At 38.6% G+C, this 15,924-nt stretch overlaps 1 protein-coding gene across 1 annotated transcript in view; it reads left to right on the top strand.

Moving 5' to 3' along the window:
• The window catches only part of jak2b (Janus kinase 2b), a 34,101-nt gene extending 19,009 nt beyond the window's left edge, over positions 1–15,092 (top strand). The window contains exons 10-25 of the mRNA XM_024275515.2: positions 5–70; positions 3,213–3,399; positions 5,596–5,720; positions 5,845–5,979; positions 6,212–6,299; positions 7,287–7,414; positions 7,607–7,745; positions 8,305–8,456; positions 9,705–9,855; positions 10,203–10,339; positions 11,264–11,453; positions 11,550–11,674; positions 11,746–11,918; positions 12,126–12,243; positions 14,093–14,206; positions 14,335–15,092. Coding sequence (XP_024131283.1) covers positions 5–70; positions 3,213–3,399; positions 5,596–5,720; positions 5,845–5,979; positions 6,212–6,299; positions 7,287–7,414; positions 7,607–7,745; positions 8,305–8,456; positions 9,705–9,855; positions 10,203–10,339; positions 11,264–11,453; positions 11,550–11,674; positions 11,746–11,918; positions 12,126–12,243; positions 14,093–14,206; positions 14,335–14,442 — 2,136 coding nt within the window. The 3' untranslated portion in view covers positions 14,443–15,092. The remainder of the gene's footprint in view (positions 1–4; positions 71–3,212; positions 3,400–5,595; positions 5,721–5,844; positions 5,980–6,211; positions 6,300–7,286; positions 7,415–7,606; positions 7,746–8,304; positions 8,457–9,704; positions 9,856–10,202; positions 10,340–11,263; positions 11,454–11,549; positions 11,675–11,745; positions 11,919–12,125; positions 12,244–14,092; positions 14,207–14,334) is intronic.
• The last annotated feature ends 832 nt before the right edge of the window (positions 15,093–15,924 follow it).

The raw sequence follows: 15,924 nt of genomic DNA on the forward strand, positions 1-15,924 counted from the left end.
ACACGGGCTGTACGTTTTGAGATGCAGCCCTAAGGACTACAACAAATATTTTCTGACATTCCCTCTAGAGGTGAGAAGCAGTCACTAGCAGTGGTTCTTTGACATCTGATCTTGTTCTTTTATCCAAGACAATAAACTGATCAGGTCAGTTGGGTGCTAATTTTCTTTTTAGAGGTCTTAGATTTGAGTTTTGTTGTTTTTTTTTTTCTGTGGCGTTGCATGTGAAGTCAAACAGCTCGTTCCACATGTTTGGAATCACAAACAACCAGTTTGTAGGGCTGTAACCAGTATCCAAGTACTTGGATATTCGAGATCTCTCCCCAAAAGTACAAATATTTACAACGTCTGAGATCGCTAATTTACGATCTGTTTAAATCTGACAGAGTGTAGTAAAAATACACTTCAGGTAATGTAAGCATTACTATCATCTATAAATTGTTGCTTTGAAGTATTTACAAGAATTGAATTCTACCAGTTATATTTTTCTAACACAAAAGCACATACCGGTTTCTTTCAAAATAAAAACACTTAAGATCCTCCTGCTGCAGCAGATTTACTTGGATTTAAAAATGCAAGAAAGCCAAGTCAAATGAGGCATTTTCTAAACACAAACCTTAATCAACAAAAGTAAAATTAATCACAACTACAAACCCAGTATTAATCCAAATTATCATTTTTTTTCTCAAAGCCAAAGAGCCACAATGGAGGAATAAAGAACTGTAGCTTTTAGACCCTTGTAGTAGAGATCTGTACATTAGTGATGTGTCTATTTTGCATTAATAAAATGTAAAATGCAGCAAGAAGCATTTTTGGATCATCTGTAAGGGCCTGTTAGCTCATTTTGAAGATCAATGCAGTAATCAAGCCGAGACAGGAGTTCTGACACAAGCAGTTGATTTGTTTGAGCTGAAAGGTACAGTCTGATATTCCAGATATGGATGGTATGCACTATCAGTCAAATCACATGACTTTTTGGCTTTTTCACAAAAGTAAAAAGGTGACTTTCAGCTGGGTTGAACTATGAATGTGGTCAGTTAGATTTAATTCCTTAAACACTATGAAATTAGGGAGATCAAATAAGTAAAGTCAATCAGCTGACCGGCTGAACCACTCACTGCTGAGGACTCAACATAGCAACAGAATGGAGAGGATGCACAGTCTTCTTTATTGGAGAAAGTCCATGTACCTTAAGTGAATAAGGAGTAGTGGTAAAGATTAAATCAGAAATGTCTGAAAGGAAAATCTCTTCTGTCTTTGGGAGATTGACTTAAAGATGCTTTTCTTTCTCATCCAGGAATAGATGTTTGTGAGATACGCAGAGACTTTACTGACTTTTGCTGCTTTAATGCAGCCGTCTGAGCAGGAAAAACCCAAATCTGAGCTTCTGCTTTCTGGTTGTCCATCCATGCTTGAAAACCTCCCCCTGTGTGCCAATTTATACAGTTCTTAAACATTAAATGATTAAGGTTTGGGCAGAAATAGAAAGAGTCTGGCCTGTGATGTTCCTCACAAGAGGGATAGAAAGTGGGTTTCTTCAGCAGTTATGTTAACTTGGATCACTGAACATGGTTGAAGGTGATGGGAGAAGATCTGACATGTCTTCTTAAGTCATCTGGTGGACTGTTTTTTGTTTTATTGTAGTGTTTTCTTCTAATGGACACAACTAAGATGAGGACTCTTACCCTGCCCTGGCAAAGGGTGACAAAGTCATTGAAGGTGAAGGTCAGGTAGAGCTAGAAGGGAGAGTGTGGAGCAGAGGAAGAGAGAAACTTTGTTGTTCAGGGAGGGGAAGTCGTGGAGAGTTATTGTACAGCTGAAACCAGAGAAGAAGAAGTGATATGAGGGAAGACTTAAGGTTTTGTGCTGCGCTCACATCAGCCTCACTCGTGTTTAAGCAACCACTTCTATTGAAAAGCCAATGTAAACCCACATGTTATGCACATTACAGGCTTCTGCGTTCCAAAGTCTCTTGTTCATGTGAAGCTATGAAAGTTTTTCAGTCCGTTTTCATGCTCTACATACATAAGTCCATTGAATTTGTGCTGAACGAGTTTGGTCACATTGGTAGCAACATTTTAATTCATGGATGTACCAACTGTTTGAACATTGATCATGAAGGTGAAAATAACCATTTGTGCTGGAATTCTTTGACACTAAGTCAGGGGTCAAGCTGCCGCCCTGGAGCCACATGTGGCTCTTTCACCCCTTCATTGTGGTTCTTTGTTTAAAATAAAATGGAAAAAGTAACTGTAAAGGAAACAGGAAGTAAGCAGTAAAGTTTAAAAAAAAATGAAATTAACATTAAATGTATTTAACTCATTCACAAACAGTTAAATCATATGAATCATTAAAACAACAATAGCCGTAATTAACCATCAATCCTTTGTAGTTTAGCAACGTCATCCTGACACATTTGGACTTAAATTTGAGCTTCATTTATCACATAAAATCAATTTGTCAATAAGCACAAACATAATTCAAGCTTTAAGTTATAATCCACTGGGTTATAAAGTGGAGTTTCTATTGAAGGATTTAAAGTGTGTCATGGTTTTGCTATATGGTAGGGGTCACTTAATTACCTCTGGTTTGGTTTTTGTTGGTTACATTTATGGATTTGTGGCTGAAATATACCAGAAACAGTAAAATAAACGTTTTTGGATGTCTTTTATTTTGAAAGGCAATCATGCAAAGCTCTGTCAAAAGTTATAAACTATTTCATATTTTTAAAAAAGCTATTTTCTCTTCGTGTTTGTGTTTTATTAATGCCAAAAACCCAAAACAGTTTATATCAGTGTATCATGTCAGTAGCAAAAACATAAATATAAATCAGTATCTTATTTTTCTAAAGGGTGAGTGAAGACTTTGGGGCTCGCTCTGGGTGTTGGTTGGTGAGAAATTGTCCTGAACAACCAGAAATACAGGGGGACATTTGGTTACTGTCATTTCTGTCCATCAAAACTAAAAATAACAAAAATAAAGTTTCACTCTAAATCAGAAATATGTTAAGAATTTTACTTGTTGAACTAGTTACTGTTGCAAAAAAAAATTATAGAGATCTGTGAAATTTACTAAGTTATTCAAAAAATGTTGCACAAAGTTTTAATTCCTTAGTTTAATCTTTATTTTTGTTGTTCTTTAACAGTTTTGTAAAATACATATTTTATTTTGCTAAACAGCATTTCCAGAGTCTGAGCTCCTCTTTGAATTTCCAGGCTTGTGATTCGATAGACTACAAGCACTGCTTGATAATCAGGTCTGCCAGCGGGGAGTTCAACCTGAGCGGAACCAAACGAAACTTCAGCAGCATGCAGGAGCTTCTCAGCTGCTACCAGAAGGAAACGGTGCGCTCCGACAGCATCATTTTCCAGTTCAGAAAGTGCTGCCCTCCTCTACCTAAAGGTAACCAGATTAAAACAAACAACAGTTGGTTGAATCATTGATGACGTTTCCAGATTCCGATGATATTGTGATGTTGGTTGTGAGTCTGTTTGTCCCTATAAGGATGATTAACACTTGTTGGTGTTGAGTCTGGCAAATGTTAATCCATTTCATGGAGGATTCTAAAGATTTTTAAAATGAATTTCTACAAAATGATCTTATTTTTTAATTATTTTAACCAGTGTTGGGCATCTCACTTCAAAAAAGTAATTAGTTATAGTTACTAGTTACTTCTCCCAAAAAGTAATTGAGTTAGTAACTCAATTACTGCATCTTCAAAGTAATTAGTTACTTGGAAAAGTAACTCGTTTTAAATTACTCTTTAAATATGGTAATATTTTGTATTTTTTCCTGCGTTACAAATAAAAAAAATAATTTATATTCAATAATAGATGATAACCGACAATAGTATACTGGTATAGTTTTCCAATGGAGTCATATTGTCTAAGTTTAGGATACACATGAGAGAGGGTTTAGGGAAAGAATTTTCAATATTTATTTGTCAGAATTATCACACAAAACACTGCAACAAGTGGTATATAAAAAATGTAACTTCACACAAAAAAGGTAAACGTTTCAACTATTAACATACTTCAAGTATCTTACCTACAACTATAATTAAACAAAATGGCTTAAAAAACTGAAAGTGCAAAACAATAATAAATTAATAAACTACAATTATTAACCCATATTTCTGCTAAGAGGAGCAGCTCTCTGCATCTCTTTTTTCTCTCCCAAAATCCCGCAGCCCCGCCCACTCGCTCCGGAGTCTGCTCACTGCGTTGATCTGTGCGCGCTCGTGTCTGTCTGTGTTGTGTGTTTTATAAATATTACCCCGTTTCTGCTAAGATGAGCTACTCTCTGCCTCTCTGTTGTCGTTTTATTAACTCCCGAAACTCCTCACTCCGCACCGGAGTCTATCCACGTTGATCTGCGTGTGTACGTGTCTGTGAAAAAAGAAAAAAAAGTGTGCGTGCCTGTCTGTTTTGTGTGTCTCTGTGCTCGCGCGCGCACGTTTGTGTTGTGATTGTATGTTTATATCCGTGTCTACCGCCTGTTTAGACACAAAAACATGATCACATTTGTCAATCGTGGCATTTTATTGTGAAAAACTGGTTATATTTTGAAAAGAAACCGGATTTTCTCATGTATCTTGATGCAACTTGGGGCGCGTAACACAAGCAACTTTCGGGTGCGAAGCGCCCAGCTCCAGCAAGATCATCAAACTTTGAAGTAACGCGCCGCGATTTACACGAAGTAACTATAACGGCGTTACAGCGAGGATGAAAGTAATTAGTTAGATTACTAAATTACTTGATTTATAACGCCGTTAGTAACGCCGTTATACTTAAACGGCGTTAGTCCCAACACTGATTTTAACCCATTTAACCAAAGAAACAGTCATGCTTAAAAGCCAAAAGCACTTTACAGTCACAGTGCCGTTCATTCACACACACACAAAGATCATGATTTTTTCATCTGGACCGCCATCGAGTTTTTTAGGGGGTTTCTGCAGAAACAGAGTTGTTTGAGGAACTGGTGTGGGAAGCTTTACCGTTCGTCCTGCACCACAGAATGACCGGTAATGAATGAAGCAATCGCTGCCCACTCACCCTGGCGTTGGTCAGGGTGAAGTAAAGTCACTTCACAGAAAAACCAACCCTGATTTCATCCTTTTTAAAGTTTCAGTTACTTTTTAAATGTAGCTTTCTCAGTTTGGGTTGTTTTTTTGTTATTTATTATTATTATACAGATCAGTGCTGATGGGTTAAAAAGTCAAATGTAGTTTTCAGTGTGTGGTTCTAAAAGTTTTACCACTTTTTTTTTAATAAAAAAAAAAAAAAGTTAAAAAAAACTCAAAACACTGTAATTGGTTATTTCTTTTCATATTGGACATCAGTTGTTTTATATTTTGGTTTGTCGTGTGTCTCAATGCTGATTCAGATGTGACAAAACACATTGAAGCTTGTTTGCCTCTTTTAGTTGCCTGAAGAATTATAAAGTGTGAAAAAAATGAGTGTGAAGGAGGGGATTCATTTATCCATGTTTCGTTAAATGGAGGATACTTTTGAGTCAAACTCTCAGCAGCTCTGCTCCTCTGGTTTTATGAAATACAAGCTGTTTCCTGAAGCTGACGGGATCATTTCCTCCCCACAGAAAAGACTTGTCTCCTGGTCTGCAGGAGCAACAAGGGCTCAGAAGTTCCGTTGTCTCCGTCCCTCCAGCGACACAACATCAGTCAGATGGTGTTTCATAAGATCAGCAAAGACGATCTGGAATTCGTAAGCCCAGTTTGTGTTTTTACGTCTGAGATATTTGCTCGTTTTCCTTTAACGTTTAAAACATTCCGAGTCCAGGCCGATGATTTGAGTTCTGATATTAATGCGTTAATTTTTTTCCTTTTAGATGGAGAGTCTTGGTCAGGGAACATTTACAAAAATATTCAAAGGGGTCCGAAAAGAGCTGGGAGACTACGGATGTATGCACCAAACCGAAGTGGTCATGAAGGTTTTGGACTTGGCTCACAGGAATTACTCTGAGGTAGATTTCTTCTAAGGCTTGAGATCTGGGAGTATTTGTAAAACCCTTTTGTTAATTTTTTTACATTTTCATTTATAACTGCTTGGTTTGGATGAACAGATATTGACAATACATCTTTTAATCTTGGAAAGTTGGATTAGAAATGATCTATAGCTTCTCATAGCTGTGTCAGACAAACTGTCCGTTTGTTTTTAATGTCAGACTGACCTCATAAACTGTTTTTTTGTCTCAGTCATTCTTTGAAGCGGCCAGCATGATGAGCCAGTTGTCTCATAAGCATCTGATCCTGAACTACGGCGTGTGCGTCTGTGGAGAAGAGAGTAAGTCTGCTGTGAAAACGGAGCATCCACCATTCATCCAGCAGCTATCGGTTCCATTTGGAGGCTGACTGCGGTTTTGTCGTCTTCTGGATATCTTCTGATTGGATTCAATCCCCGCAGTGACTTTCTGCAGCAGCAGTAACTCGTCTGCTCAACCCGGCTGCTGTCATCATGCTCAGAACTGAACATTTTCAGCTCTATATGTTATGAAAAGATGCTGCTATTATTTTTAGTTTATCTTTAGTTAAAATACTATTTAAGCTAAAGGTCTGACCTAAAAGGTATTGTTTATCGTCCAACCATAATCCACCCTAGATTTCTAAAAGCTGTAACTGACAGTCAACATAACTGATTAAGCTAAATGTACTAGAACACGTGTCAAAGTCGAGGCCCGGGGGCCGAATCCGGCCCTCCAGATCATTTTATTGTTATTGACGGCCCGATGTTATCTTGTGTTCATTTCTAACTTGTGTAATTTTGGCAAAATATATTTTTATGGAGAGTAAAATGATTTAAGGTTCAAGTTGATTTATTGTGGAATAAAATTCCTGTGATTTTATTATTCATAATTATGTTAAAAAGTTATAGTTTTAAACTTGTCATTCTGCTAGCTTTTTGGACTATTTAGGCATTTACTAAGATTTTTTAAGGTATTTAGGAGTTCAGCGAATATTTCAGATACATTCTAGCTGTTTGGCTAATTCAGGCTTTTTTGTCCAGTTTTAGCTAATTTGGCATTTAGCTAATATTTTAGCTGACTACTAGCTTCAGCGGCCAAATTCATCTTACAGCATTATACACACTAGCATTATCACAGGTAATGCTATATATCTAGTTCATAATTATGATAAAACGTTACGGTTTTAAAGTTTCAAATATTTAGTTTTAGAGTGTTAAATAAATGTTGACTAAAATTAAAGCTCAGAATTGAAATGTTTTGATCTGTGAAAGCGTTCATGTTGTGATTCTTTATTTTCTGGCTCTCAGACATCATGGTGCAGGAGTACGTGAAGTTTGGCTCTCTGGACACCTACTTGAAGAAGAACAAGAGCTCCATTAACATCATGTGGAAGCTTGAAGTGGCGAAGCAGCTGGCCTGGGCCATGAACTTTCTGGTACAAATCTGAATTCGGTCAAACACGAGGCCATAAATAGACCATCACAAAGGATTATTATGATTCTTTCTGCACACCACGTGGCCTCTTTTTTTAAGCTGAAACTATAAATTTAGTACACATATTTTGTGGGATTAAAACATCTATAGATGGAGTAGTTTTAAGAGAAATCTGCCTTGACTTGACCCACAGGAGGACAAGCAGCTGGTTCATGGGAACGTATGTGCTAAAAATGTGCTGCTGATCAGAGAGGAGGACCGCAGGGCTGGAAACCCTCCTTTCATCAAACTCAGCGACCCTGGTATCTGCATCACCGTCCTGCCCAAAGAGAGTAAGTTCCTCAGTATGACATGTAAATTACTTTAATGGGCTTTTGGAAGCACAGAAATCAACATTCACATTAATATATCTCAGAATAAAAGAAAAAAGGAGGAAACATGCCAGAAGAGGGGCAATTTACAACAATAGAAATGTTATTTTTCTATTTGTAATTTTAGCTATATATATTGTTTTTATTGTCTCAGATAAGTCTTGTGGTTTTTAGAAATTTGATTTAAATAGTCAATTTTTAAAACTCATTCTTTTAATGCTTTTTTTAAATCAGCTTTTTGTGAAATCTTACAGTTTTCTTCACATGGTTTACACAGCAACAGTGCCAAACATGTTAAACTATCATTTTACAAAAGTGTAGTATTTAATCATATTTCCAAAATGTCTCCAACATAACTGCCATAGCGCCTTTTAATCAGCAGGGTGCAGTCAGGTGTCACTCTAGAAATGTCTCTACCTCATTTGGGAAGGAGGACTTCCAAATTATAAATTTAACATGGATATAATTCTGATGTAAAATGTATTCATAAGGAATTCAAATCCCTCTTGTTGGTCATCAGTTGTCGTTGAGAGGATCCCCTGGGTGCCTCCTGAGTACATCAGAGAGCCGGTGAAGCTCAGCCTGGCTGCAGACAAGTGGAGCTTCGGAACCACGTTATGGGAAATCTGCAGCGGTGCCGAGAAACCGTTGGCAACATTGGACAACTTCAAGGTAAAAAAAAAAAGAGTTTTCCAGGTGGAAAAGGAGCTGAACATCCAACTATGTTAGACCATGCATGTTTTTATTGTGGCTGTAGTGCAGAGGTAGAGCGGCCGGCCTCTGATTGGAAGGTTGCAGGTTCAGTTTCTGCTTTGCCTTGACGTAGGTCAAACTCCAGGCTAGCATCATCTGTGTGGATCTCTGTGTTAGTACAGGTGAAAGGGACCTGTATAGTTAATAGGGGTGTAACGGATCACAAAACTCACAGTTCGGATCGTGTCACGGTTTTAGGGTCACGGTTCGGATCATTTTTTGGATCAGTAAAAAGTACTTCACCTTCACCTTTGGGTGGGGGGCAGGTCTCTGACTGTGGTTTCAGCTCACGGGCCGAACAGCTTTTTGGAGTACCTGGTCTTCTTAAGCCCCGTTTCCACTGAGCGGCCCAGTCAAGTCCGGTATTTTGAGTGTTTCCATTGTAAAATGAGATTGAACCGTACCATTGTTGGACTCTCGTTGGTTATAGGTCCATAGAAAAATGGAACGTCCGGTTAGCACAGAGCTAACGTTGAAACAAACAAAACCTCCAAGACAGCAGCTGTATTCCTCTTCTCCGTCTGCAATCTTCTCTAAAACAACATAAATGCTTTGTGTATACGAAGAACCAAAAACCAAGCTGGATGACCTCCATGCTGCATATGCTGTGAAAACTTCTAGTGAAAACGCTCACCTAAATGAGTCTAAACCGGACCGTACCGAACTGTACCGCTCAGTGGAAACGAGGCATTAAAACGAGTGTCCCAACGAGAGACTCTTTTATCTTTCTGGCGGACTTCAGTGGCAAGCACTATGTTACAGCACAAGGGTTTTCACCAATACACTGCAGTCATTTGATTGGGTAAGAGTTGAATGATGTCACAGCCTGGTTCTTGTGGTCCTCCTCCTGACCTAAAATGTTTATCTGTTTCTTTTACTTCAACTTTTTATGTTCTGATGGTCATTTTTGGAATCACAACCTTTGTCTCTATCCTTGGTTTACTAATATTTTAACTGTTTATGTCCTTGACATTGGAATTAAATAGTTCTCCTGTAGATTATTTATGGCATAACTTCTGATTTTGTGATCATTTTATACTTGTAGTTTGTTATGTATGTTTGTTATTAAATTATTTATGCTAAACTTGCTAGGAGGTTTTATTTCTTTATTTCACTTTTCTAGATTGCAAACGTCCATTTGTAATAAATCCTGTTTGCGTTCCACAGAAAATCCAGTTCTATGAGAATCGCCACCACCTTCCAGCACCAAAGTGGACCGAGCTGGCCAACATCATCTCCAGCTGCATGGACTACGAACCCACGTTCAGGCCCACGTTCCGCGCCGTCATCCGTGACCTGCACAGCCTCATCACGCCAGGTTGGTGCAGATCTATTACTCGCTCTTCTGCACTCGTCTATAGGTCATCTCCAGAGAGGCTCAGATACTCTGACAGAAGCTTCCCAGAGTTACTGTTGGGTGTTTCTAAAACAATATGTAGGTTATGTAAATGCTGAGATTTAGTAAGATTTAAAGCATCTATATTCTTTGTGTAAAAGGTGGAGTTATTTGTCAAAAGTACAGAAATGTATATTTAAAGTCTAGCATGTAAAGCATGTGGACTAAAACTGACACCAGGAAACAATGTTTGAAAAAAAAAAGATAGCAGGTTATGTTGAGGACGTTTTCTGTCTCTTAAATCAAAACTTTCTCCGTCCTGTTTCCAGACTATGAGCTGATCATGGACAGCGACATCCTGCCAAACAGGACTGCGGGGTCTGCCTGGACCACCGGAGGCTTTGAGAATCAGGAGCCAGCTCAGTTTGAGGAGAGACACCTCAAATTCTTACAACTTCTGGGCAAAGTGAGTTCAGTCTTCATTCATGTTTATCCAGATTTAAACAATGGACTAAACTAACACAAGCTCTCAAAATCAACACAATAACATGCTTAATGTTTAACAGCTTTTTTAATAAGAATTAACTTTTTTTTTAGAGATGCACATTTTGTTTTCTATTTTCAACAGAAATGAGAACAAAGAGTTAGGCTCCGTCTCCGTTTACTTTGTTTACAAAGCATCAATGTCAAGAAAATGTTTACATTCTAGTTTATATGTTTAAAAAAAACCTTTGTTTTTTTGTGAGTTTTTGTTGCAGTCTGTCAATCCAAACTGCTCCTTCTTCAGGATTCATTTATTTAGTTATGGCTCATTGTTTGTACAAGGCATTATAAAATAAAACAAACTGTTTCATATAAACAATGAGTCAGACTGAAGAAAATAATCCTATAATAAATTCTCCTTCCACATCAGATCATGAACACACCATGACAGGAGCAGCATATAATAATGAAAATAATTTGTTCTGAATCTAAGCTGTTCCAGATTTTTACTCCGCACATGCAGAAATGAAATCGTCTGCAATTGTTTCATGTTGATGGTAGTTTAAAGTTGACAATTGTTCTTAGTTTATGGAGATTTTCTTTGATTCTAAATCATTTCTGCATATTTTCTGGAAGTAAGAAATGAAATGCCTTATAAACTGTTAATAATGTCTGATTATTGTATTAAATCCTGCCATTTTAATCAGTTATATTGTATAAAAAGTTTTTTTGTATGTTCTAAATACCCTGCTTTGTGTGTGATCCGGATGGCTTGTTTTCATAATATGTATGATGGATCTACTGAAGATGTGTAATTATACCCCCAAACCTCAGTACAGTAGGTGTCTTTCTTATTGGTTGTTTCCATTTCTGTAATTGAATCGATGGTTTTATTCTGTCCTTCCAGGGGAACTTTGGGAGTGTGGAGATGTGCCGCTACGACCCCCTTCAGGACAACACAGGGGAGGTGGTGGCCGTGAAGAAGCTGCAGCACAGCACCGAGGAGCACATGCGAGACTTTGAGCGGGAGATCGAGATCCTCAAGTCTCTCCAGCATGAAAACATCGTCAAGTACAAAGGCGTTTGTTACAGCGCAGGTACCACGGACATCTTGTTCTCCCAACTCTTTACTTTATTGTCTTAAAACACGATTTAGAAAGATCCCAAGAACTCTTTGTTCTTTCATCTTCCAGGGCGACGAAATCTCCGCCTCATCATGGAATACCTTCCCTTCGGAAGTCTGCGAGATTACCTCATCAAGAACAAGGAGAGGATCGACCACCAAAAACTTGTTCATTATGCTTCTCAGATCTGCAAGGTACCGACCACAAAGTTCACGCCGCCTGCAGCTGCTGAGGAGAAAATAACTTTCCTGGTTGTGTTTTTAAGGGCATGGAGTACCTGTCAAGTAAACGGTATATCCACAGAGATCTGGCGACGCGGAACATCCTTGTTGAGAGTGAACTGAGGGTTAAGATCGGAGATTTCGGTCTCACCAAAGTTCTGCCTCAGGATAAAGAATACTACATGGTCAAAGAGCCGGGAGAGAGCCCCATATTCTGGTGAGGAAAATCTAAATGTTTTTTAAAACCAAAAAAACCTAAAACTTTAAGCCCTAAAATAGAAAAAGGTTTGCAGATATTCTCAGAAGACTCGAACATCTCCAGACACCAGCTGATGGCTTTATGTAGTTGTTCTGAAGTTGTCTTTGCTTTGAAGACGCTCCAGAGAAGCTGAGCAGAAACATCATGCGTGTTTTCCTTTGGCAGGTACGCCCCAGAGTCTCTGACTGAGAGCAAGTTCTCTGTGGCTTCAGACGTCTGGAGTTTTGGGGTGGTGCTGTATGAGCTCTTCACCCACAGCGACAAGAACTGCAGCCCCCCTGCAGTAAGTGCAACAGTCACTAACGCTCAGCATTCAAAATCTCAGTGAAAAAGTCTTCGGAGTAAAGCAAAGTAACCAACTCCTATTGAACTTTATTAGCAACAACTGAAAAATAACTGAGCTCATGTGCGCCCTCTAAAGGCAGAACTACTGCCTGCCTCACCTTTGGCTTCATGTCAAATCTGAATACTAAACTAACTGTAGACAAACAGGAAATGCATTACCTATTAAAGGAACATGAAGACATGTAATAAAAAAGAGAAACTAATAAAACATGACATTATTATCATATACTCAACACATTTAACAGTTTGGATGGGACTAGGGGAGGTCTAGATCTGTGATTGACAGTGAGGTTAGCTCGAGGATCTTTTTATTGTTGTCGCAATTAAAATAAGAAATAAATCATAAGATCCAGGAGGCCCAAGCAGGCTGAATCCCCATCCTGCAGCGGCTCTCTGTCTGCCGGCCAGGAGCAGGTTTAGCGGTAAGGCTAGCTAGCTCCGGCACTGTTAGCGTCATAGACAAACGCAACAGCCAGCTGCTCATGGGAGCATTCAAAGACCGCCGAGGCTTTTATGCTAGAGCAGAGCATGATGCTGTAAAACTTCTGAAGTGGTGTTGGACTTGCACCATTTGACCAATCACAAAATTCAACTGTACTACATCGTTTCAACCTGTAGGGGGCAGCACACAGATGCTTTTAGACTCTATTTTCGTAAATTAAACAAGTTTATTTCAAATTGTCAAAAAAAATAAATATATAGGCCAAAAAAAGTAGATTTATTGTTTAGTTAACCAACTGAGCTGTCGAGCAGTGAGTTTTAACACAAAGACGGTGAACACGAATTTGACACGCTAATCGTGTTTGGTGTGAACAGACAATTTACTTACATTATACACACGGTGGGGGGGCAGCAATCGGCATTGTCCCGAACCGTGGCTGTGATCTGTTTCACCCCTAAATAATCCTGGACTTACTTTTCCACAAAGATTCAAACTTTGAGAGTTAAAACAAGAGAGAAAAGTGTGAGAATGTTCATGTCTGAGTAAAGTGTATAAAGTTGTTAGAGAGAGGTTTAACAATCTCAAAACATCTGTGATAATTGTAAGAAAAAATGTTGACTACTTCACAGATTTTGTTTATCTGGGGTTATTTTTAGAAGATGATAGATGACGACCGCTGTACTTTCTCAAGATGGTTTAGTCTTGTGAAATAGTCTTCTAGCAAACAGTTTCTGCAATTTTTTTGGTGCAAAACTAAAGATTTCATAGTCGACTAAAGATAAAAATAAACTCTCCATTAGCTTTAAGCGTCTTTTCATCACTATCCTTAAATCAAACATCTTATTTTGTCCCAGATAACAGTTGTGTGTTTCTCTGTCTGTCAGTCTTGACTCTTCACAAACATCTTTAGAAGTAAACCTGAGTGACAGATTTAGTGAGCAGACTCAAACTTGAGGAGACGTGCAGGAAGCCTTAAAGCGGTACACTCCATTAAACGTAAATGCGTTATGTCAGTCTGTGGATGTACATTTGTACATGTATATTGGTTTACAACGATTCACATCGTGTTCTGTGAGACGAAGAGACGAGCTCGGACACGTGTAGCTCCATGCCGGACGGCTTCCCTCATTCACATGAGCCGTCTTAACTCCAGTTTTACTGGAATTCTGGAAGCGAGCGGCCTCGGGGCGTCTGTGTTCAGTGAGCTGGAACATGTGACCCGCTGTGATTCATGTGTGGTGACAGCCCCGTGTGTTTGCCTGAACTGTAAGAGAGTCTTTGCTCCTGCGGGACTGTTTCTGTACCCGCCGTTTCCTCTTTGAATTCGTCTCGTTGTCCCGCTCAGGTTTTTATGTCCATGATGGGGAACGACAAGCAGGGACAGCTGATTGTCTATCACCTCAATGAGCTGCTGAAGTCGGGCAGCAGGCTGCCGCAGCCGCTGGGCTGTCCTCCAGAGGTGGGACCATCGACTTTCTCCTTCCAGAAAACTGCTTTCTTTCATTTGAGATGTACTTTGAAGTCACATGCTGTTAAAACTGTCAGGGATGAGAAGTAAAGATGTGCTTTTCTGAATGTTCCTTTCAGATTTACGAGATCATGGAGGAGTGTTGGACTAAAGACCCCACCTCGCGTCCCTCTTTCAAGGAGCTGGCTCTGAGTATCGACCTTTTCAGGGACAGTAAGGAGTTTTAAAACCACCACAAGTGACCTGGTCCTCCTCCGTTTGTGGCAAAGGCCAAAGCCGGGTCCTCTCCTCCCGCAGGGTGCCCGTCTGTGGAGGACGGCATCTCTGTTTTGGAACAAGGACCTTTCTCAAGATAAATGAAATAAAAACTGCTGCCGTGGTGCCTTTAAGCAAGGCACTTTTCTATTGTGGAACCGCAAAACTGCCTCCTTTTGACTGGAAGTTGTTGGATGGTCAAACTCTTGAAGGTGACGTTGAAGAGACTGTGACGAGACTGTTGCCAGACTTAAAGCTAGAAGTGCTTGTGATGAACAAGTTTGTGTGCGAGTGTGTGTGTATACAAGTGTGTGTGTGTGTGTATGACACAGTGTGGTCCATAAAATGCTAGCTGGCCTAGCTCTGCCATCCCCTCGTCCTCTGCAGACATGGACTAATAGAGTTGACAGTGTTCTATGTGCGTTCAACTGTATTACTGCATATTGTGTATATGTATTCAGAAAAATTTTATAATTTTATAAAATTTAAATATAGTAAATACTATATTTTAAATGTCAGACATATTTGTAAATTAAGTGCATAAAAAGGTGTTTTGAAAAAATCTGTTGTTTTAAATGCAAGAAACGGTGTGAGAATTAAAGAAAGTGTCTGTGGACAAAAACAAGCGTTTCTTTGAATTATTTCACCCTTGTGAAGGTAAAACGCATTTAAAATAGGATAATCTTCAAGTAAAATCTCTTTCCCAATTGTAAGAATGTTAGTGTTCTTCTAAAAGAAGCAAAAACCAAAGTTCATGTTGGGTTTTTTTACAAATCCAGCAATCAGCATAAAGCAGAGTCATGCAGGCTGAATGATCTATTTCTGAAGCGCTTGGACCTGTTTGTGTAATTCTACTCACAAGACACACAGACCAGAGGAGCATCTGAGTCGAAAACACTAAAATAATCCACTGATTCATCTCTGTGAGGGTGGTGGAATTTCACAAAAATATTGCTTTTTATTTATTTATTTAATTTTAATGAATCCAAATAGACATTTATCAAAAATCCTCAATTTGAGTTTTTCTTTTTTATTTTGAAATCTGCTTCCAAGCTTTTGTTTTTGTTTCCTATCTAAAATCTGTTATTTTGTGGAGTGATTTATTTATTTATTTATTTATTGGAGGGATGGCTTGATCAGACTTTCACATACGAGTGTATGTATTGGGGGGGGGGGGTCAAAACAATCATTTTTTTTAATTTATTCTTGTATTGTTAAAGAAATCCAGATTAAATTAGATTATCTTTTTATCCTTCTGTAATGTCGTTACAAACTATTCAGAATAATTGTAATTTATTTTTATTTTCTTGAAAAGAACTTGAATTACTATGGAACCCTTAAAACAAAGTATCATCAAAGTTAAAAAAAAGATGTTGTTTTTGTTTGTGTGGTGACTATCCGGTGAGCACCAGTTACTGTTCTTTTCTTTGTTTTTCTGGTTACTTTCTGGCAAG

The sequence above is a fragment of the Oryzias melastigma genome, linkage group LG9 (genome assembly GCF_002922805.2).
Source record: "Oryzias melastigma strain HK-1 linkage group LG9, ASM292280v2, whole genome shotgun sequence".
Taxonomy (NCBI): Eukaryota; Metazoa; Chordata; class Actinopteri; order Beloniformes; family Adrianichthyidae; genus Oryzias; species Oryzias melastigma.